We start from the raw sequence: 22,535 nt of genomic DNA on the forward strand, positions 1-22,535 counted from the left end.
CCATGGAGGCTCAACGAGAAGTAATTAACTTTTCATTTTAGAGCTTCTTTTGTTCATTGCTGTTTACATTCTTGGTGAGACTGTCTGCTCGTTGACAGTCAAGACACCACTGAGCTGTGACATCAAAACACAAGAGGCTCCGCCCACAGAAGGTGAAGGTGTTACTTGCCGTCGCACTTGCCAATTACTCAAATCGCACACCTCTCATTTCAACAGTGCAGAAAAGTGAAACAAAACAAACGTGTATAGTATGCAGTTGGTGACTTAATCCCTGTTTAATGCTACTTTACTATTTGATCATAATCATATTTCCTTCTCATAAATGGGAAGTGGGCAGTGACATGTGTTTAAATGTAACACGACATTGGAACATCTGTGGACCATGTAGAAATATATACGGGCACACACGTACTACTCATTTGATGTGCCAACTTTAGTCTTCAGGATCTTTGGTTTCTCTTGTTTGCCGGAAACTGTGAAGGACCAATGTCACATTCACTTGTAAAAGGGAATTTTCTCATATTTATTATTAAGGCCAATGTTTATGGTGTTATATGAACAATATGTTTCAGTAAGTACAAAATTGAGAGTTTTTCCGGCAGCAAACGGAGGCACTTCTTTGTCGTCACACTATAGGTGTACCCCATTAACCCCTGTTTAGTATTGTCTGGTAGTATGCAAGTTAGTAGCTATGTTACTTTTTGTCAGCTGTTGGAATCAATTGTTGCAGTTCGTGTTTACATGTTTCCACATAGATAGTTGAAGCTGAGTTATAATTTATAGCATATTACTTTTACTATCTCGTAGCTGCAACAGAAATACTTTTCCCCAGTGGAAGCCTTATGTGCATATTTGTGAATGTCCAGTCTTTTTATCATATACGAGTGCTGCCAACAGTTGGGCTTCTCTATAGAAATATCAACAAGTCAATACAGCGCACAGCAGCTTGTGACTCACAGGATACGTGGAAGAGGTCAGATAGTTATATTCTACTGTATAAATCAATATTATTATTTGAATATAATAGAGAGAAACATTCCACGTGGGAAAAATATATCTAAAAACAAAGATGATGAGACTTACCAAACAAAAGTGCTGGCAGGTCGATAGACACACAAACAAACACAAACATACACACAAAATTCAAGCTTTCGCAACAAATGGTTTCTTCATCAGAAAAGAGGGAAGGAGAGGGAAAGACGAAAGGATGTGGGTTTTAAGGGAGAGGGTAAGGAGTCATTCCAATCCCGGGAGCGGAAAGACTTACCTTAGGGGGAAAAAAGGACAGGTATACACTCGCGCACACACACACATATCCATCCACGCATACCCAGACACAAGCAGACATATGTAAAGGCAAAGAGTTTGGGCAGAGATGTCAGTCGAGGCAGAAGTACAGAGGCAGAGATGTTGTCGAATGACAGGTGAGGTACGAGGGACAGCAACTTACCCGCCAGGCCTCAACCTCCACTAATTTCAAGTTGCCGCCCCTCGTACATCACCTGTCATTCAACAACATCTCTGCCTCTGTACGTCCGCCTCGACTGACATCTCTGCCCAAACTCTTTGCCTTTACATATGTCTGCTTGTGTCTGTATATGTGTGTGTGTGTGTGTGTGTGTGTGTGTGTGTGTGTGAGCGAGTGTATACATGTCCTTTTTTACCCCTAAGGTAAGTCTTACCGCTTCTAGGACTGGAATGACTCCTTACCCTCTCCCTTAAAACCCACATCCTTTCGTCTTTCCCTCTCCTTCCCTCTTTCCTGATGAAGCAACCGTTTGTTGCGAAAGCTTGAATTTTGTGTGTGGCTGTGTGTGTGTGTTTGTTTGTGTGTCTATCAACATGCCAGCGCTTTCGTATGGTATGATATGGAGTTCAGCCGTAACACATGTGACAGCTGTAGTGCACGAGTCACAGAAAGCAATTCCCACACGGTCCGTAGCAGCCACGTGGGATTTTGATGTATGCCCTCAGATCAGCAGGGGGCACACCAAAAGCTACAGAGCACCAGGTACCTCACCAGGCATAAGCGGGAGGTCACTGGCTGCATCACAAAACTGTGCCGACATCCGGTCACGAGTTACTGAGGGTCACCACATCTCTTCACAGAGAACAGCTATTTAAGGAAACCCGGGGATCACTGCGGACAGTTCCTTATCGATAAGAGTCGGCCGACTCGGGCACTGACTGATTTCAATCTCTCAATTGAGCTCTCGTCGATGTGCCGTCAGTTATGGCAGTGTAATGCCGAGAAGTAGGCTTTTCCGTTGGAAAGTAGCTCTCTTCGAGCCTTGGCCATTTCGGTGTTTAGTTCCAGCTCCAGGGAGTCAGATGGACCCAAATCCAGAGGACTGTACTTTGTTTGGAACCGCATAAGAGGTGGAGTTAATTTGTAATTATAAACTGCAATGAACATATTTTTACATTAAATCTATTTGCTATTGTGAATATGGGCAGCCATCAGCTCTAGAAAGGAATGACGACAAGGAAATTTGTCTCGGACTGGGAATCGAACCTGGATTTCCCACTTGTCGTGAGCAGTTGCCGTACCGTTTGGCTCTCCGGACACGACTCGGAGCCAGACCCGAACTTCCGTACGTCATTAACTGTGTGTCTACAACCTGTACTTGTACATCCACTGTGTATATTTCCTTACAGGAGAGACACATGGAAGTTTGTGTTGACGGTGATTCGTGCAATGAGAGCCAAATGGTGAGGCAACCGCTTGCGATTAGCGGCAAATTGGGGTTCGTTGCCTGGTCTGGCACAAATTTTCATTGTTGTTATTCCATACTACAGCTGACGGTTGTCCGTACGCGGAATAGCAAATACATTTATGTATTTCATAATGGCTGTAGTCGCCACAGTACTTGTTCCTTTGGATATGCGTGTGTGTCCGTAGAAACTTTGCATCGTGATTCAGAATATCACAGGCACTACAATATCAAACAGATTTTTGGTTTTTTGAAGGAACATAAAGAAGCTATTGTACTTCTACTGGGACTTCTTTCAATTAGGAAAAATAAACGGATTTTGCGTTATGGAAGCATTTATTACAACTTAGGATGTGCTGTTTTATGTCAGTTGACATGGAATTTGTCCTGTTAATATGAGACCCCAGGTGAACAAAGTTCTGCACTGTACAGGTTCAGAAATGAATGCAGCTACTGATAGTTCATCCAAGTTATTATTCCTCTTCTTTGAGAAATTCGTTTATCTAGTCTTCTTTTCATCAACAGTAAAGCTTTAGAGTGGTTTAGGTCATACCTCACGAACAGAAAACACAGGGTAGTTATATCAACAAGTAAGGGATATTCCTTCTCTGAATGGATGATTATTTTGGAAGGTGTTCCACAAGGCTCAGTTCTGAGTCCTTTTTTTTATGTAAATAACCTACCCCTGAACATAAATTCACACTGAGTTTTATTCACCGATGATACTTCTGCCCTTGTTCAGAGCTATGGCCCCAAACAAATTCCTTCAACTGTCACAAAACTATTAGACAGTTTGGAAAACTGGTTCCAACTGAATGGGCTAAAATTTAATATTGGGAAAACACATTTGTTGCAGTTTAAAACTAAAAACTCTAAGCTAAAAGAATTCCACATTAGTCGTAGAAACCAAGAACTGAGAGAAGTGGACTGTATTAAATTTTTGGGCATTCATTTGGACCAAAATCTATCCTGGTCTTCACACACAGCGATTTAGCAAGTAAATTAAACTGCCTGACATTTGCAATGAAAATCCTGTCATATTCAACTAGCATGGAGATAAGAAAAATAGTTTACCACAGCCATTTTAAATCAGTGATAAGGTATGGCGTTATCTTTTGGGGAAGCACAAGCAAAATGAATAGAATCTTAAAATCACAGAAATCAGTTGTTAGAAATATGTCCAATGCAAAACTAGAAGTATCCTGTCACTCACTGTTAAGAAATTTAAAAATATTAAGTGCTCCATGTTTGTACATTTATGAACAGATTATTTTTGTATACGGTCACCCCAAGTTGTCCATAGATGATACCTTTAAACATCAATAGTTTACTAGGAACAAGGAGAATTTCTCTGTAAATTACAAATTAATAATTATTGTTTGCGTAATACACCCAAATTGTAATGTCAATATTGACAAGTCCCCTGTACATTAAATCTTGTGATTTAACTCTGTATGTTGTGGGACAATAAAAATTCTGATTCTGCCTCTAGGTGGGGTGGCTTCTTTCAGCTCAGCTACTCTTCTCTTCTGTGAAATTCTTATTCTACTAATAACTGCTACATCATCAGCATACGCACACATTTACTGAGTTCTCCATCCATTCGCACTGCAGTCTCGGAACCGATCAGTGTTGCTCGGATAAGTGAAACGTACTTAGGCGGTATATCAGACAGCAGCTAATCAGTTAGCATTTTTGCCCTATCGAGACTATCGAAGGTAAGCTCAAAGTCTACATAGAGGTTATGAAGCTCAGTGGTATACTCACACACATTTTCTCATATTTGCCTCATCACGAATGTCCGATCTGTTGTTGACCTATTAGGCTGAAATCTACTCTAACATTCCCCCAGAACCTCTTTTACATATAGAACTACCCGGCTGTAAATAATATTAGAAAGAATCTTACAGGTTACATTCAACGGAAAATTCCCCGGTAATTTGAACAAGAAGTCTTGCCTCCTGTTCTGTTGACTGGTACGATTACCCATAAGGTCCACTTTTCTGGGATTCTTTCCTGATTCCATTGCTGTTGTTGTTGTTGCTGTTGTTGTGGTCTTCAGTCCTGAGACTGGTTTGATGCAGCTCTCCATGCTACACTATCCTGTGCAAGCTTCTTCATCTCCCAGTACCTACTGCAACCTACATCCTTCTGACTCTGTTTAGTGTATTCATCTCTTGGTCTCCCTCTACGATTTTTACCGTCCACACTGCCCTCCAATACTAAATTTGTGATCCCTTGATGCCTCAGAACATGTCCTACCAACCGATCCCTTCTTCTAGTCAAGTTGTGCCACAAACTCCTCTTCTCCCCAATTCTATTCAATACCTCTTCATTAGTTATGTGATCTACCCATCTAATCTTCAGCATTCTTCCGTAGCACCACATTTCGAAAGCTTCTATTCTCTTCTTGTCCAAACTATTTATCGTCCATGTTTCACTTCCATACATGGCTACACTCCATACAAATACTTTCAGAAATGACTTCCTAACACTTAAATCTATACTCGACGGTAACAGATTTCTCTTCTTCAGAAACGCTTTCCTTGCCATTGCCAGTCTACATTTTATATCCTCTCTACTTCGACCATCATCAGTTATTTTGCTCCCCAAATGGCAAAACTCCTTCACTACTTTAAGTGTCTCATTTCCTTATCTAATTCCCTCAGCATCACACGATTTAATTCGACTACGTTCCATTATCCTTGTTTTGCTTTTGTTGATGTTCATCTTATATCCTCCTTTCAAGACACTGTCCATTCCGTTCAATTGCTCTTACAAGTCTTTTGCTGACTCTGACAGAATTACAATGTCATCGGCGAACCTCAAAGTTTTTATTTCTTCTCCATGGATTTTAATACCTACTCCGAATTTTTCTTTTGTTTCCTTTACTGCTTGAATAACATCGAGGAGAGTCTACAACCCTGTCTCACTCCCTTCCCAACCACTGCTTCCCTTTCATGTCCCTTGACTCTTATAACTGCCATCTGGTTTCTGTACAAATTGTAAATAGCCTTTCGCTCCCTGTATTTTACCCCTGCCACCTTTAGAATTTGAAAGAGAGTATTCCATATCAACTTGATAAGTGCTAAGGAAAGCTGGAAATGCAGTTCAGTTATAAGTGCACCACATTCACGTACTTCATGCTTATGTACATATTCAGACACGTAGATTCTTCAGTTTTCCTTACTTGGCCAAAAACAGTGCGCCAGCCACACAGAATAATCCTCTCTGAATATCAGAGACTGGCATCAGGGATCTATCTGCATAGTGGTGTATCCTGTGTGCCAATTACTACCACCGGAAAACAATAATGCAGCATTCCTAGGCCATGTCAGGAGCGTTGTGTTCTCTTCGGTTTCTGCTAGTGTAAACGCTTTTTCACAGACACGAGAAACTGGCACCGAACACTGACAAACTGTCCGCAAATTGTCGTTTGCTCGTGTTTGCTTCCGTTCGGTCCAATGTAAACCGGGCTCGAGAAGAAACTTGAGAGGACCGTCGTGTCGCCTTACAACCTGCGTGACGTGAATGCGTACTTATTAGCAGGAACAGAAAAATTTCGCGAAAGTGATAATGCAGAATTAGTGGCTTCTATTTCACTGTGATGTGGGGTAGGAATTCTTCGTTCTGTCTGCCGCCAGTGGTGTTAGTTCATTTAGCGTTACCCAGGGTGCACCACATGGAGGCGAACTAACTTTACACCCCGGAAGACGGAAGTATCTGCCTTGCATTTCAACAACAAAATGGCCAACAGAGAACTACATGTATATCTAGATGGGGAAATACTAAATCAAAACAAGCACCCAAAGTACCTTGGGGTTACCCTAGATAGGACACTAACATTCAAGGAAACCGACTCCGGTCTAGGCATCCTCCACTAAAGACCGCACAGGCTCTGCACCGAACCAACTTTAAAATAAATGACTGGTGGAAAGAGGAATGGGAAAGTAGAACAGCTGCAAACTGCCACAGTATACCAAGCATCTTTAGTAAACCAAAAGGATTTAATTGCCCTCGCAGAGTTTGGTCAACTCTTAATCGCATCAGAACCAACTATGGGAGATGCGTTGACAGATGCGACACAGATAGGGTAAACTTCCTTCGGCCGCTTGCGACTGTGGCGCTGAGAGACAGACGGTCAAACACATCGAGCAGGAATGCCCACTAAGAGCATACGAGGATGACCCACAGGATTTCCTAATGGTGACCCAAGAGGCAATCGACTATATATTATCTAAGCTGGACGGTTTGTTTGTGATTGCTCTTCTGTGAGTGTAAATTTACTATTGGTGGTGTCCTTATATACAAACTGTTATTTATTGTTCTGTTTATACATACGAGATTTTTTTTTTTTTAAATCATATTGTTTCTGTAATTTTTACTGTGATGTGATGAGCCATATGCTAAATAAATAAGTGGCTTCTAGTGAAATAACATGAACCAGCTTCCTTAGATTTTACAAAAATTTGTTATTTTGCTGTATAAAAATTTTATAAATTTGTGAATTTAAGTTTACTAATAGTTGTGACTGATAGTTATTGAATGTTAAAACTGCACTTTGACTTCTAATTTTCTCAAAAGTAAGACCGAAACTGTTCAGAAATGACATCGAATAACTGACTGTATGAAATCTTCTGCGATTCTCGATTGAGTCCTGGTGACACTTTCTCACAAACTTTTGACGAAATCTGCAGTGCCATTTGAGATTTCTCTACCGAGGGCCTAAAGGGTGGGTGCAATCGTGTGCCTCCGGAAGAGGCGTCACGGCTGGCTACGGTGAGGGTTGACCTAGGTGTCAAGTTCTGGTGCTGCCTACCTGTTCTGCCACCTGCATCTGCTGCTTTCACATCACAGAGGTCCCGACATACTTTTGCTATCTCAACAGTCCCGGTTGTCATGTACTCGTATATCCACTATGTCTCTGAGGACCGGATCCCAGAACCCACTGCCATGTGGCACAGAACCTTTGTCTGTTCGCGTCTGCGATGGCAGAGCACGGTGTCGACAAAGGCTACGTACATCTTTTTTTCTTTAGGCTACATACATCTTTTTTCTTTGTTCCTATTTTTAAAAAAAAAAAAACAGAAAAATAAAATCTTGTGTACCTGTACAGTAGTGCATTCTGTCTGAACTTTGGCATTAACAAAAATGTGTGTAGAACACACCGATCTGAAAGTGGAGTGGTGGCAGTGGGTGGATTAGGTAAGCAGTACCAGGACTGCCCCCCCCCCCCTCGCCCCACACTCCTCTTACTAGGTGTACCGGTATGAAATGAGCGTTTTTTTTTGTGAAAATGTAACACTAATTATGAATTGAAAAGTAAAAACATTTTATCAAAGTACTGACCTTTGCTTTCTATACATTTTGACCACCTTTCTGGCAATTTGTGGACACCACACCAATAGAAATGTTCGTCTTTTGAAGTAAACCAATCAGACACCCAATTTTCGACTTCTTCATAGGAATCGGAAGCGTTCCTCAGCCAATGCGTGTCCCATTGATGAAAACAAATGGTAGCCGGAAGGGGCCGAGTCTGGTGAATACGGCGGGTGGGGTAGCAGCTCCCAGCCGAGTGTTTTGATTGTATCCTGAACCAGTTTTGTTTTGTGTGCAGGTGCATTGTCGTGTAAAAAAATTACTTTGCCATATCTTCTGGCCCATTATGGTCTTTTTTCGATCATTGCGTAGTTCAAATTGATCATTTGTTGTCTGTAGCGATTAGTATTCACAGTTTCACCGGGTTTTGGAAGCTCATGATGCACCACACCTTTCTGACTCCACCAAACACAGAACATTGCCTTCTTGCCAAATCGATGTGGTTTTGCAGTCGATGTTGACGGTTGTCCCGGATTAACTCATGATTTTTCTCATTTAGGATTCTTAAAATAAATCCAGTTTTCATCGCCAGTAACAATTCAATGCAATTCATGTCTTTGAAGCAAAATTTGACAAATGGTTTTTCGGTTTTCCATCTATCTTTCATTCAATTCATGTGCCACCCATTTACCACACTTTTGGATCGTTCCCATAGCTTTCAAACGATCAAAAATTGTTTTTTGTGCAACATTTAGCATTGCTGCAATTTGCTTCTGAGTCAAAGTATCATCTTCATCCCATATTGCTTGCATTTCGGCATCTTCAAACTTTTGTGGTGGTGACAAACTGCCTATTGGCTTCTGTTTCGGGTTCTTCGGCCGACGTTCATCTAATGATTTTTGTGACGTTTCGCCAGCATGAGTGGCTGGCATTGTCAAAGCTTCACCCTCCATTGCCGGTGGTGAATTGGAGCCGAGCTCGCGGCCGCAGACTGTATGTACCTGGCGCGCCAATGTCCGAGGGCTTCTCCGCGGTCATTTCCGGTGCGGTTCTCTTCTTGCTACCTGCGGCGGTCGTTCGCTGCAGTACGGGAAGCCAGGATCCGTTTACCTTAAGGCTTTCCTCTTTCTTGTTGAAACTGTTCGCGTTTTTTTGGATTTCTACAGCTTCTCTGAACAAGCGCGTGTGACAGTGCTTCTCTACAGCCAGAACTTCCGTGTCGGCGAATTTTATTACATGGTCGGTCTCATTCAGTGCGTGCTCAGCCACGGCCGATTTCTCCACCTGCCCCAACCTGCAATGTCGCTTATGCTCTTTGATCCTAGTGTTAATGGATCGTCCAGTCATTCCGACATAAACTTTTCCGCATGTGCAAGGTATACGGTATATTCCCGACATTGCAAGTGGGTCTCTTTTCTCCTTCGCCGATCTAAGACACTCTTTGATCTTCCTTGTTTGAAAATCGTCTTTCTGCCATATTTGCGCAATATACGGCCGATTCTGTCCGTCACTCTGGGAATGTACGGCAGAAAGGCCGTACCCGACATTTCTTTTTCTGGTTCCTTACTTCGCCGAGTGTTTGGCTCTGTTACACTTCTAATGTAATTTGTGGAGTACACATTGCCCCTCAGAACAGTTTCCAGGTGTTGCATTTCTCATTTGAGGTGTTGAGGCTCACATATTCGTCCTGCTCTCATTACGAGCGTACTAATCACGCCTCTTTTCTGGCTCGGGTGGTGGTTTGACAGTTTGTGCAGGTATCGGTCCGTGTGTGTCGGTTTTCGATACATGCTGTGTCCCAGGTTTTCGCCGTCCCTTGTGACCAGCACATCTAGAAATGGCAGTTTCTTGTCCTTTTCTACTTCCATGGTAAATGTTATGTTGGCACGGAGGCTGTTCAAGTGTCTCAGGAATTCACCGAGCTGTTCTTCACCATGGCTCCACACCACGAAAGTATCATCGACGTACCTGTACCACACCTTAGGTTTGCAAGTCGCCGAGTCCAGTGCCTGTGCTTCGAATTCTTCCATGAAGGAGTTGGCCGCCACTGGACTGAGAGGACTACCCATGGCAACGCCTTCCAGCTGTTCGTAAAAATCGCCATTCCACGTGAAATAGCTCGTGGTGAGACATGCATGGAAGAGCTTTTTGATGTCCTGCGGGAACATGGAACCGATGTTCTCCAGAGCGTCGCTGAGTGGCACTTTCGTAAATAACGAAACAACATCAAAACTGACCAGGATGTCGTTTGGCGCAAGTTTCAGTTTCTTCAGCTTCTCAGTGAAATGTCCTGAGTCCTTAATGTTTGTGTCGGTCTTTCCCACGTGTGGCTGGAGCAGAGAGGCCAACTGCTTCGCCAGTTTATACGTCGGTGAGCCAGGAGCGCTAACGATCGGTCTCAGTGGAACGTTGTTCTTATGGATCTTGGGTAATCCATACAGCCGAGGTGGTAGGGCCTCTGTGTTGCGCAGGTTTCTCTGTATGTCCGCCGGCAGAGAAGACGCCTTGATTAATCGATTCGTATTCCGAGTGATACGCTGCGTCGGATCTGCACTTAGTTTTCGGTACGTCGTCGGATCTAATAGGTCTCGGATCTTTTGCTCATAATCTTCGGTGTTCATTACGACGGTCGCATTCCCCTTATTGGCAGGCAGTACCAATATACCCTTGTCGGCGTTGAGATTCTTAATGGCTTGTACCTCTTCTTTCTTCAGGTTGCAAGCTGGTGGTTTTGCTCGGCGCAGTATCCTGGCTGTTTCAGTGCCTATTTCCTCTGCCCTTTCACATGGAAGGGTCCAAATGGCTGCTTCGGTGTTGGCAATGATGTCCTCCATAGGTATAGTTCTCGGGATGATGTCCTCTCTCGCCGACGCTCTGGAGAACATCGGTTCCATGTTCCCGCAGGACATCAAAAAGCTCTTCCATGCATGTCTCACCACGAGCTATTTCACGTGGAATGGCGATTTTTACGAACAGCTGGAAGACGTTGCCATGGGTAGTCCTCTCAGTCCAGTGGCGGCCAACTCCTTCATGGAACAATTCGAAGCACAGGCACTGGACTCGGCGACTTGCAAACCTAATGTGTGGTACAGGTACGTCGATGATACTTTTGTGGTGTGAAGCCATGGTGAAGAACAGCTCGGTGAATTCCTGAGACGCTTGAACAGCCTCTGTGCCAACATAACATTTACCACGGAAGTAGAAAAGGACAAGAAACTGCCATTTCTAGATGTGCCGGTCACAAGGGACGGCGAAAACCTGGGACCGATACCTGCACAAACTGTCAAACCACCACCTGAGCCAGAAAAGAGGCATGATTAGTACGCTCGTAACGAGAGCAGGACGAATATGTGAGCCGCAGGACCTCAAACAAGAAATGCAACACCTGGAAACCGTTCTGGGGAGCAATGGGTACTCCACAAATTACATTAGAAGTGTAACAGAGCCAAACACTCGGCGAAGCAAGGAACCAGAAAAAGAAATGTCGGGTATGGCCTTTCTGCCGTACATTCCCAGAGTGACGGACAGAATCGGCCGTATATTGCGCAAACACGGCGTAAAGACGATTTTCAAACTGACAAGGAAGATCAAAGAGTGTCTTAGATTGGCAAAGGAGAAAAGAGACCCACTTGCAATGTCGGGAATATACCGTATACCTTGCACATGCGGAAAAGTTTATGTCGGAATGACTGGACGATCCATTAACACTAGGATCAAAGAGCATAAGCGACATTGCAGGTTGGGGCAGGTGGAGAAATCGGCCGTGGCAGACCATGCACTGAATGAGACCGACCACGTAATAAAATTCGCCGACACGGAAGTTCTGGCTGTAGAGAAGCACTATCACACGCGCTTGTTCAGAGAAGCTGTAGAAACACAAAAACACGCGAACAGCTTCAACAAGAAAGGGGAAAGCCTTAAGGTAAACGGATCCTGGCTTCCCGTACTGCAGCGACCGACCGTCGCAGGTAGCAAGAAGAGAACAGCACCGGAAATGACCACGGAGAAGCCCTCGGACGTTGGCGCGCCAGGTACATACAGTCTGCGGCCGCGAGCTCGGCTCCAGTTCACCACCGGCAATGGAGGGTGAAGCTTTGACGATGCCAGCCACTCGTGCTGGTGAAACGTCAGAAAAATCATTAGATGAACGTCGGCCGAAGAACCCGAGACAGAAGCCAATAGGCAGTTTGTCAAGAAGTGGCCACGAAAGCCTTAACAATTGTGTTTTTTGGCGGTCTTCCACATTCTTCATTTCTTACAATAAAATCATTATTTCTGAACCGTTGAAACAATCTTTTGCACATTGGTTCTGATAGAGCACGATCACCGTATGCCTCGACAAGCATTCGATGTCACTCTGCAGCACTTTTTTTCAAATGAAAACAAAAAATTAATGCTTCCCGCAAATCATCACTTTGTGGTACAAAAGTTGACATTTTTAACACGGTGAAAACACATGATGTTGTTTGTTCCATGTCTTCATGTATAATAAATATCTTTGACAGATATCATACCAACCAGACAAAGAAGAAGAAAAAAAAAATTAAGGCTCGTTCACGACAAATGTTCCCTATCGACACATTTGTATCTTCTTGGTCATTTCATACCAGTACACCTGGTACACTCTACCGTATGTTCCCACCACCACCAGCTACAAAACTTCTACCTGAGTGATTGGTCCACCTGCTGGGTTCTAAGCAGAGGAGTCTGTGGTCCAACAACTATAAAGGAGCAAACTGGACGCAGACCATATACACTGTGGTAACAGAAGTCACGGGTACCTGCTAATGTCACGTCGGACCTGCTTTTCCCTGGCTCGGTGCAGCATAGACTCGATAAGTCGTCGGAAGACCCCTGACGAAATATTGAACCGTTCTTCTTCTCTAGTGTTGCCGGTGCAGGATTTTGTGCACAAACTAGACTCTCGATTATGTCCTATAAACGTTTGACAGGATTCAAGTAGGGCGATACGAGTGCCACATCACTCACTCGAATTGTCATTCAAACCGTTAACGAACAGTTGTGGCGCAGTTGGTACGGCACATTGTCATCTGTAAAAAATCTATCATTACTTGGCTGCAAATGGTCTCCAAGTAACTGAACTTAACCATTCCCAGTGAATCATTGGTTCAGTTGCACCAGAGGACTCAGTCCACTCTGTGTAAACACAGCCCACAACATTACGGAGCCACCATCAGCTTGCAAAATGTCTTGTCGACAACTAGAGTCCATCAATTTGTGAGTCTGTGTTACCTCATCACATTTGAACCATACCATCAGCTCTTACTGACTGTAATCGGGACTCATCTTGTCAGGCCACAGTACTGAAGTCGTCTAGGGCCCCAACCACTGTGGTCAGGAGCCCAGGAAAGGTGCTGCAGGGGATTTCGTGCTGTTAGAAAAGGCACTCGAGTCGGTTGTCTGCTGCCGTAGCCCATTAATGCCAGATTTCGTTGCACTGTTCTAACAAAAATATTTGTCATCTGGAGCTATTTCATGTCGTGTTGCTTGTCTGTTAGCACCGACAACTGTATACTGCTCTCGGTCGTGAAGTGAACACTGCCACCCACTGCATTGTACGGGGTGACAAGTAATACCTGAAATTTGGCATCTCGTCACATTCTTGACACTGTGGATTTCAGAATATCAAATTTCCTAACAATTTCTGAAGTTAAATGTCCATACATCTAGTCCATAGTCTGCAAGTCTGCATTCAAATTACCTTAATTCCTGTCAAGTGGCCATAATCACACCAGAACCTTTTCACATGAATCAGCTGAGTACAGAGGACAGCTCCACCAATGCGCTGGACTTTTATACCTTGTGAATGCGTACTACTGCAACCTGTATACGAGCATGTTGACACCCTGTGACTTTTGTCATCTTGTTGTATTTCGACTGAAGATGACAAGTAAGAAACTTGTCTAAATATTGTGACACTGTGACGCTACAGTTTGGCAGAAAACACAGAAAGGTTTTATAAACCTAAAAGATTTTATGTTTTACGATGGTGAATGTTCTAGTGTGTGCTCAGATGACCTCTCAATCATAAAATTACTTTCAAAATGATGGAGAGCAACAATCAGTCGTATCCTTTGTAACTTTATTAAGGCAAATCCAGATATTGGCTAGTAACTAGCCATTATCAATCTACTATTTCAGAGTTTTACTACATGCCCTAGTACGTCAAACCCCGTTTTTCAGCCTCCTGTCATTGTCATTCATTGAGTCTTGGATGAACTGTGACAGGAGCTCAAACAACAGGGGTTGAAGTACCAGAGCATGTATTAAAACTCTGACATAGTGCATTGATAATGGCTATTTACCAGCCGAAATTGGGATTTGCCTTAAGGGGGGTAGGACGTCAAATAGGCCGACTTGGAGCAGGAGAGGCACCACAGTACATTTTAATTTCCACTGTCTATACTTTTACAAATAAATTCATAAAACTTTGTCAGCATGACCAGGAAGGACTCTGGATTCACACTCATAGCAGTGGAAGTTCAAAAACATAACAAAATAATTTTTATTTTTTTTTAGATATGAAATTTCATCTTTTTTTACTTACTGTTGGCTGCATTTGTTGCTATAGGTACATTTTTCTTCACAAATAAGAGAGGTTCTTTGATGAATTTCGCACAGCATACAAACCATACTTACAGGTGTATGAAACTCTAGACTTTTCCAAATCTATTAAAAACTGGGGTAAAAATTGAGATAATTAACTACAAAATTTGATTTTTTTCTAAACATAAAGTTTAAAACGTAGTAGCTCATTCATTTTTTCATAAATTAAATAGATTCTAGAGTTTCAGACACCTGTAAATATGGTTCATATGCTGTGGAAAATTCATTGAAGAATCTCTCTTACTTGTGAAGGAAAGTGTACCTATAGCAACAAATGCAGCCAATAGTAAGTGAAAAAATGATGAAATTTCATATCTGAAAAAAAATTTATTTTGTTATGTTTTTGAGCTTCCACTGCCATGAGTGTGAATCGTGAACCCTTCCTGGTCATGCTGACAAAGTTTTATGAATTTACTTGTAAAAGTATAGACAGTGGAAATTAAAATGTCCTGTGGTGCGTCTCCTGCTTTAAGTCGGCGTGTTTGACGTCCTACCCCACTTAGTAAGGAAAGGGTATGACTGATTGCTGCTCTCCATTTGGAAACACAAATCGCAGTCATTGAATGCATTCCACATTCCTAATGGAAGGTAATTTGATAAAATTATTTTGTTTCCCGGTTGCAGACCCGCAGTTCGAGGGCACGTTCAAGGACGCCAAATACTGTCAGCGACAGTGCAACAGGCAGCCATTTCACAGGGATGTGGGGGCGGTGGCAAACTCCGCAGTGCCCGGTGACCTTGCTGCTGCCGACTTGCACTTTGCCACAGATGAACACAGGTCAGTACCTCGTGAGGTCATCGTGTCCTCAGCAACTTCAGCTGTCACCTCCCATTATTATTAATCTATGAGTGATTTTATGCCCCTCCAGTCCAAAAAGTTTCAGGCCCATATTAATAAAAAATGGAGAAAGTTAGGGTGGTGGTTTTAATACTTCAGGTGTTCTCCATAGTTTGCCTCCCCCCCCCCTCCCTCCCCCCGCCCCCCCTCCATTATACGGCCATAAGACACTGTTAGAAAAGTCCTCATTTTGGACATCGTTCAATTCGTGTCTCGCAATGGCTCGAATGTAATTGCATGGATAAACAAATCTAGTCAACAAGACATGGCAGGAAAACGAACGTACAAAAGGTAGGTAGTTTGCAAGCTTTCAGAGCCAGTGGCGCTTCCTTCCGGCAGAAGGGTTGAGAGGGAAGGAAGACGGGTTAATGAAAATGACCGGCGAGATTTAGGAAATGTGGAGCATTCAGAAAAATTGCCCGGAACTCCTAGTCAGGGGACGTTTACCAGAGAAGATGAGAAGGAGACTGATTGTTAGGGACGGCACCGGATGAGATTTGAAAACCTAAGAGCTTAAAGCTAGAAGACAGGGTAAGTTGCAAGACAGGTTTGCACACATTAATAAGAGTGAGAAGCTAAGTGCATTGTATGTGATAGTGATGGGAATGGGGCAGCAAAAAATAGACAGGTCAGAAAATGAAAGTTGTAGAAAACCAAAAGGGAGTGAAGAAAGGAGTAGTTACTGTGAAGAAATTCTGAGACTGAAGAAATTAACATAAATTAAGGTCACGTGAGTGGTAAGAACAGAGGATGTGCTGTAGGGCCAGTTCTACACTGCGGAGTTGTGAGAAACCGGTGCCTGGGGGAAGAATCCAGATGGCGCGTGTGGTGAAACAGGCACCGAGGTCTCGATGTCGTGTTGTGGAGCACGTTCTGCGACAGGGTATTGTATGTCACCAGTTCACACCCTCTGCCTATGCCCGTTCACCCTAACTGATAATTTGGTGGTGGTCCTGCCGATGTAAAAAGTCAAACAGTGTGCACCTGACAGCTGATACATAACGTGTCATTTCACTGGTGGCTCTCCCTTACATACCATCTGGTAAGTCTCTCCTGACCTGGGTTCCTGGGCAACTTTTACAAATTCTGCCCTTCTACATAACCCTCACCAGTCCTTTTCCTTCACCCCTCTTCCTTCCCCTTCAACCATACTGCCAGAAAAGGAGCATGGCAAGACTTGAAATCAGACAAAACACACACACACACACACACACACACACACACACAGCCAGTCACTGGCATCCTGGCTTCAGCTGCCAGAGACTGTGGTCATGTGTGTGTGTGTGTGTGTGTGTGTGTGTGTGTGTGTGTGTGTGTGTGTGATTTGGCTAATTTCAAGTCTTCCCGTGCTGATTTTTCCCAGAACATTCGGGAGGACGACGGTTCAATCCCGTCTCCAGCCATCCTGATTTAGGTTTTCCGTGATTTCCCTAAATCGTTTCAGGCCAATGCCGGGATGGTTCCTTTGAATGGGCACGGCCGATATCCTTCCCCGTCCTTCCCTAATCCGAGCTTGCGCTCCGTCTCTAATGCCCTCGTTGTCGACGGGACGTTAAACACCACTAACCTAACTAACCTTTTTCCCAGAAACAATTTGTCTGTGTTTTGCATTTCAGTTTATGTCTGACAGATGTCCATGCATCACCATTTTTGTACAGAGTCAAAAACTTCACACACACATTACTCTTCTTCAAAACATTCTCAAGAATGTCTCGATCACTCGATTTATTGATGTTCCTCCAGCACAGCATATGACACAACGCCTTGACAGACTACAGCTGCACAGCTTAACACCGCACGCTAACAACTCACAGTTTGAATGCAAATCTATTGTTTACAGCTGTTATTTCATGAAGCCACAGTAGTTAACTGCATTAAAATTTGCTTATAACTCAGGAACAAAATCATTCTCAGAACTTTTTTGAAGGATGGTGTATGTTTACTGCCAATATCTTATGGTATTGCTGGATAGTTGTAAGCTTTCTTATCTTGCCTAGAAAACAGACAAGTGATTAAAAAATAGCCAGTGGAAAGCTTTTGGAAACCTCAAAATGCACTCAAAGAAAGTGACATTTGGTGGTCCTAGTTATTCATTTCTGTGAAAATAAAGTGATGGATTAACAGTGCCCTAGTAGGACTGCACAAGAGCTTTTGCACTTACAAGAGAGTAGGGGCATTTGTAGAACTTTACACCTTCTCTGCCCAAATGCACTCTCTTTCCTTCTCATCCCATCCGGTACATCTCCCCTGACCCGTGATTTTGGATGACTTACCCGAAACCTACCCCTTTTCCTAGACCTCTCCAGTCCTTTTGCTTCACCCCTCTTTCTTCCCCTTCAACCCTCTTTCTTCCCCTTCAACCCTTCTGCCTGAAGAAGGAGCCACTGGCTCCGACAGCTTGTCTATTAAAACCTTCTTTTATGTATGTGTCCTGCCGCTGCTTAGTGAGTAGATTTTTTGTCTATCCAATTAAACTACCATTATGTACTAAATTCAAGTTTATTTCTTTCCAGTACCTCTCTTGCAATAACACACTCAAAAAAAAAAAAAAAAAAAAAAAAAAAAAAAAAAAAAAAAAAAAAAAAAAAAAACACACCTGCCTCACTGAAATTGTGTGAACGGGATGGATATCAGTAGCTGTGGTGTACAAGTACAGACAAGCAAATGATTGATTACAGTTTCAGATAAATTGGATGATTTGTTCAAGAGAAAGATCTTCACAAATTGAGCAAGTCGGTAATGTGTTGGACCACGTCTGGGCCTTCTGCAAGCAGTTATTTGGCTTGTGTAGCGGGACTTTGAATTTCGCCGCGCTACACTCGTTCCCTCAGATAAAAAATATTCCGTCGCAGCGGTATGAGCGCTCGACGGCAGAGAAAATACTAAAATTATAACGCTCTTTTTTTTGTTTTCTATACGTTTCTGAATTGTCTCTTGTTAGCCGAAGCTGAAGACAGGCGTGATCTGATGCTGACGTAAAAAACTTAATGGCTAATCTTGATCTGATTGTAATGTGTAGACATTGTGGAAGTTGTTAAGAAATTAGGAGGATGGAAGTAGCAAAGTAAATTAAATTGCATACAGTATCAAGATGATTTTAATTGGTATAAATTTGAAATTCCTGGACTATTGCAAGATTTCGGAGCAGACTTTTCACACAGAAATGAAGGAGATTTTTGAAGACCTGGACGCCGCACGAAAGAAGACAAGTTAACCTGGTAAAGGATGATTTATTTACGCCACTTCCCCATGTCAGTTACATTTTGTTATTCTCTGTTTCTTTTCAGTAAGTTTTGTAGTGGAAATTGGTTTAACTTCTGCTCAAAAACACCACAAGGACCACCCCAACAATAGCTTTTCCGAATAACGAAGTCCGATTTGCTTTTCATTCTTTCCCTTTTTCACGGTCTCTCTCTTCTCCATTTATTTTTTTATTAACCACTACACTTGACATTTATTTATAGAATTTTTGGGTGTCCTCCTAGGAGTATCCTGCCAAATTCTGTCCAATTTGCACGATATACTGTTAAAATCCCAAACTGGTTGGAGGGCCCTACTCATAATGCTCCAAACGTATTCAGCTGGGGAAAGACCTTGCTGGCCAAGGTAGGCTTTGGCAAGCACGAAGACAGGTAATAGCAGGCATTGTCTTGCTGAAATGTAATGTGAGGATGATCTTGGCACGAAGGGCAATAAAACAGGTACAGAGCTATAAGAGTGCTATAGATGACAACCGAAGGGGTCTCACTATGGAAGGTAATGGCACCCCCACCATCACCCCTGGGTGTCCCGCTGTTTTTTTTTTTTTTTTGGTCATCAGTCTACTGACTGGTTTGATGCGGCCCACCACGAATCCCTTTCCTGTGCTAACCTCTTCATCTCAGTTTAGCACTTGCAACCTACGTCCTCAGTTATTTGCTTGACGTATTCCAATCTCTGCCTTCCTCCACAGATTTTGCCCTCTACAGCTCCCTCTAGTACCATGGCAGTCATTCCCACATGTCTTAGCAGATGTCCTATCATCCTGTCCCTTCTCCTTATCAGTGTTTTCCACATATTCCTTTCCTCTCCGATTCTGCATAGAACCTCCTCATTCCTTACCTCATCAGTCCACCTAATTTTCACCATTCGCCTATAGCACCACATCTCAAATGCTTCGATTCCCTTCTGTTCCGGTTTTCCCACAATCCATGTTTCACTACCATACAATGCTGTACTCCAGATGTACATCCTCAGAAATTTCTTCCTCAAATTAAGGCCGGTATTTGATACTAGTAGACTTCTGTTGGCCAGAGATGCCTTTCTTTGCCATAGTGAGTCTGCTTTTGATGTCCTCCTTGCTCCGTCCGTCATTGGTTATTTTACTGCCTAGGTAGCAGAATTCCTTAACTTCATTGACTTCATGACCATCAATCCTGATGTTAAGTTTCTCGCTGTTCTCATTTCTACTACTTCTCATTGCCTTCGTCTTTCTCCGATTTACTCTCAAACCATACTGTGTACTCATTAGACTGTTCATTCCGTTCAGCAGATCATTTAATTCTTCTTCACTTTCACTCAGGATACCAATGTCATCAGCAAATCGTATCATTGAAATCCTTTCACCTTGTGTTTTAATTCCTCTCCTGAACCTTTCTTTTTTTTCCATCATTGCTTCCTCGATGTACAGATTGAAGAGTAGGGGCGAAAGGCTACAGCCTTGTATTACACGCTTCTTAATACGAGAACTTCGTTCTTGATCGTCCACTCTTATTATTCCCTCTTGGTTGTTGTACATATTGTATATGACTCGTCTCTCCCTATAGCTTACCCCCACTTTTTTCAGAATCTCGAACAGCTGGCTGTACTGTGGGTGAAAGCCAGGTTGCTGTCCGACCACTATCCGGGGCATATCCAGATATGCTTAGGCCTGGAATCTTATTGGCTAGAGTAGAGTTGTGTTTAGTGATGTGTCTGGAGATGCACTGGACAGCAGTAGGGTATTGACCTGACTGCCACCTACCACAAAGTTCGACAACCAGTTCTTTTCACAGCAGGACCCCTTTGGTTGTCATAGACAGAACCCTTACAGCACAGCACTACACTGACGATATTCTACTACCAATTTGGTGCCCTTCACGGCGAGCCATCCTGGGCGTACATTTCAGGAAGATAATGGGCCACCTGCACATGCCGAGAGTTTCTACCGCTCGTGTTCGTGCTGGCCAAATCCTACCTCTGCCAGCAACATTGCCGGATCTCTCGCTAGTTGAGAACATTTTGAACAGCTCGGGAGATTGACGATCTGATGTATCAGTTGGCCAGAATTTGGCACAATATTCCACAGGAGGACATCCGACAACTCTTATCGATCGACGATAAGCCAAATAACTGCTTTAATAAAGGCCGGTGGACCAATGTGTTGTTGACTCGCTCAATATGTGAAGCTCTTTTTTTCGAATAAATCGTCCAGTTATTCTGAAACTGTAACCATTTGCTTGACTGTACGTGTACTCCACGCCTACCAATTTCCACCCCATTTTAATCATATGTCTGTAGTTTGTTGTAGTAACTAAATCATTTCTTATGTTCATGCTAATCTGTTTCTTCAGCAGTTAATGAGGAAATTATTATTAACTATCAGTACACTCTGTTTTTCTGTTTATCTCTATTTGTTTGATTTTCTCAATGTTTCAGGTCTACCGAAATTCCTTCATTTGAAGAAAGCTATCTTCAAAACGTGTCCAGTGGTGAGGTAGCGATGAAGGAAGAAAAATCGATCCATTTCGTCAGTTGTAGTGCTCCGACACGAGGAATTACCTTACAGTTGGATAATTCCTTCTGCAGTACAGCTTATATGAGCATGGTGGACAATATCTTTTCTGTCTTCACCTGCAGTTCATGCCTACAGAGGTTTTCATCAAAATACAGCCTCATAATGCACGTGTTCATTCACATTGATTGTGTACAGCCACCGTTACACGTTTGTAGATACTGTGGTGAAGTGTTTCTCACTTATCGTGGCCTGAATAAGCATTTGAGGACGAAAGACGACGACAGGACTCTGATCGCACAACCATTTTCTGATACCGGAAAGATGTGTCACTCTAGTGATGTAGTCAGTTCCGAAGACCACGCGCTTGTTTCTTTCGACTCAGTCACTGGTAACAGTTCAAATGAACAAGTCACTAACACGGATCTTGTGGAAAGGGCAGATTCTACTCGACGTAAAGATGACAGCTCGAGCTGCATACAGGCACAACAAAAAGACTGTTACACTTGAGCCTCCAGCCGAAACCTTCTTTAGAAAAGGAAAAACGTCCACACAGTCCCACAAGGGAGCACATCTCACGCACATGCGACTGCTATCTCCCGCCACACTGGCCGCTCGGTAACTCGTGTCAGACGGGAACAGAAATCCGGAGTGGGGCACGGAAGTGGGAGGGATAGTAGGCTACAGGTGGGGTGGGGGGGGTGGGGGGGCAAGGGAGAAGTCAGCACTGCTTGACGGAGCATGCAGGGGTTAGAGGTGGCAGAACAGGGCCGCCAGGCGCCGCGTCGGGAGGGAGTGGGCGTAACGGGGAGTGGAAAAGGGGAGGAGCACGGACAGGGAGGGAAGAGTGGCGTCGGTGGAGAGCGGAGCACAATGAGGGTGGGGGATGTGAATTGGGAGGAAATTACAGGACAAAAGGGGCGGAAACTGTTTCATCTACATCTACATGGATACTCTGCAAATCACATTTAAGTGCCTGGCAGTGTGTTCATCAAACTTCCTTCACAATTCTCTATTATTCCAATCTCGTATGCCGTACGGAAAGAATGAACACCTATATCTTTCTGTACGAGCTCTGATTTCCCTTATTTTATCGTGGTGATCATTTCGCCCTTTGTAGATCAGCATCAATGAAATATTTTCGCATGCAGAGGACAAAGTTGGTGACAGAAACTTCGTGAGAAGATTCTGCCGCAACGAAAATTGTTTTTGTTTTGATGATGTTCACCCCAAATCCTGTATAATTTCAGTGACGCTCTCTCCCCTATTTCACAATAATACAAAA

The 22,535-nt window shown here is 43.3% G+C and overlaps 1 protein-coding gene across 1 annotated transcript in view; it reads left to right on the forward strand.

Annotated features, from left to right (window-relative positions):
• Window positions 1-21,915, forward strand: part of LOC126426614 (forkhead box protein A1-A-like) — a 63,556-nt gene extending 41,641 nt beyond the window's left edge. Inside the window, exons 4-5 of the mRNA XM_050088504.1 lie at window positions 15,285-15,438; window positions 21,175-21,915. Of these exons, the coding sequence (XP_049944461.1) occupies window positions 15,285-15,438; window positions 21,175-21,760 (740 nt within the window). The 3' untranslated portion in view covers window positions 21,761-21,915. The remainder of the gene's footprint in view (window positions 1-15,284; window positions 15,439-21,174) is intronic.
• The last annotated feature ends 620 nt before the right edge of the window (window positions 21,916-22,535 follow it).

Source organism: Schistocerca serialis, chromosome 11, assembly GCF_023864345.2.
Source record: "Schistocerca serialis cubense isolate TAMUIC-IGC-003099 chromosome 11, iqSchSeri2.2, whole genome shotgun sequence".
Lineage (NCBI taxonomy): Eukaryota > Metazoa > Arthropoda > Insecta > Orthoptera > Acrididae > Schistocerca > Schistocerca serialis.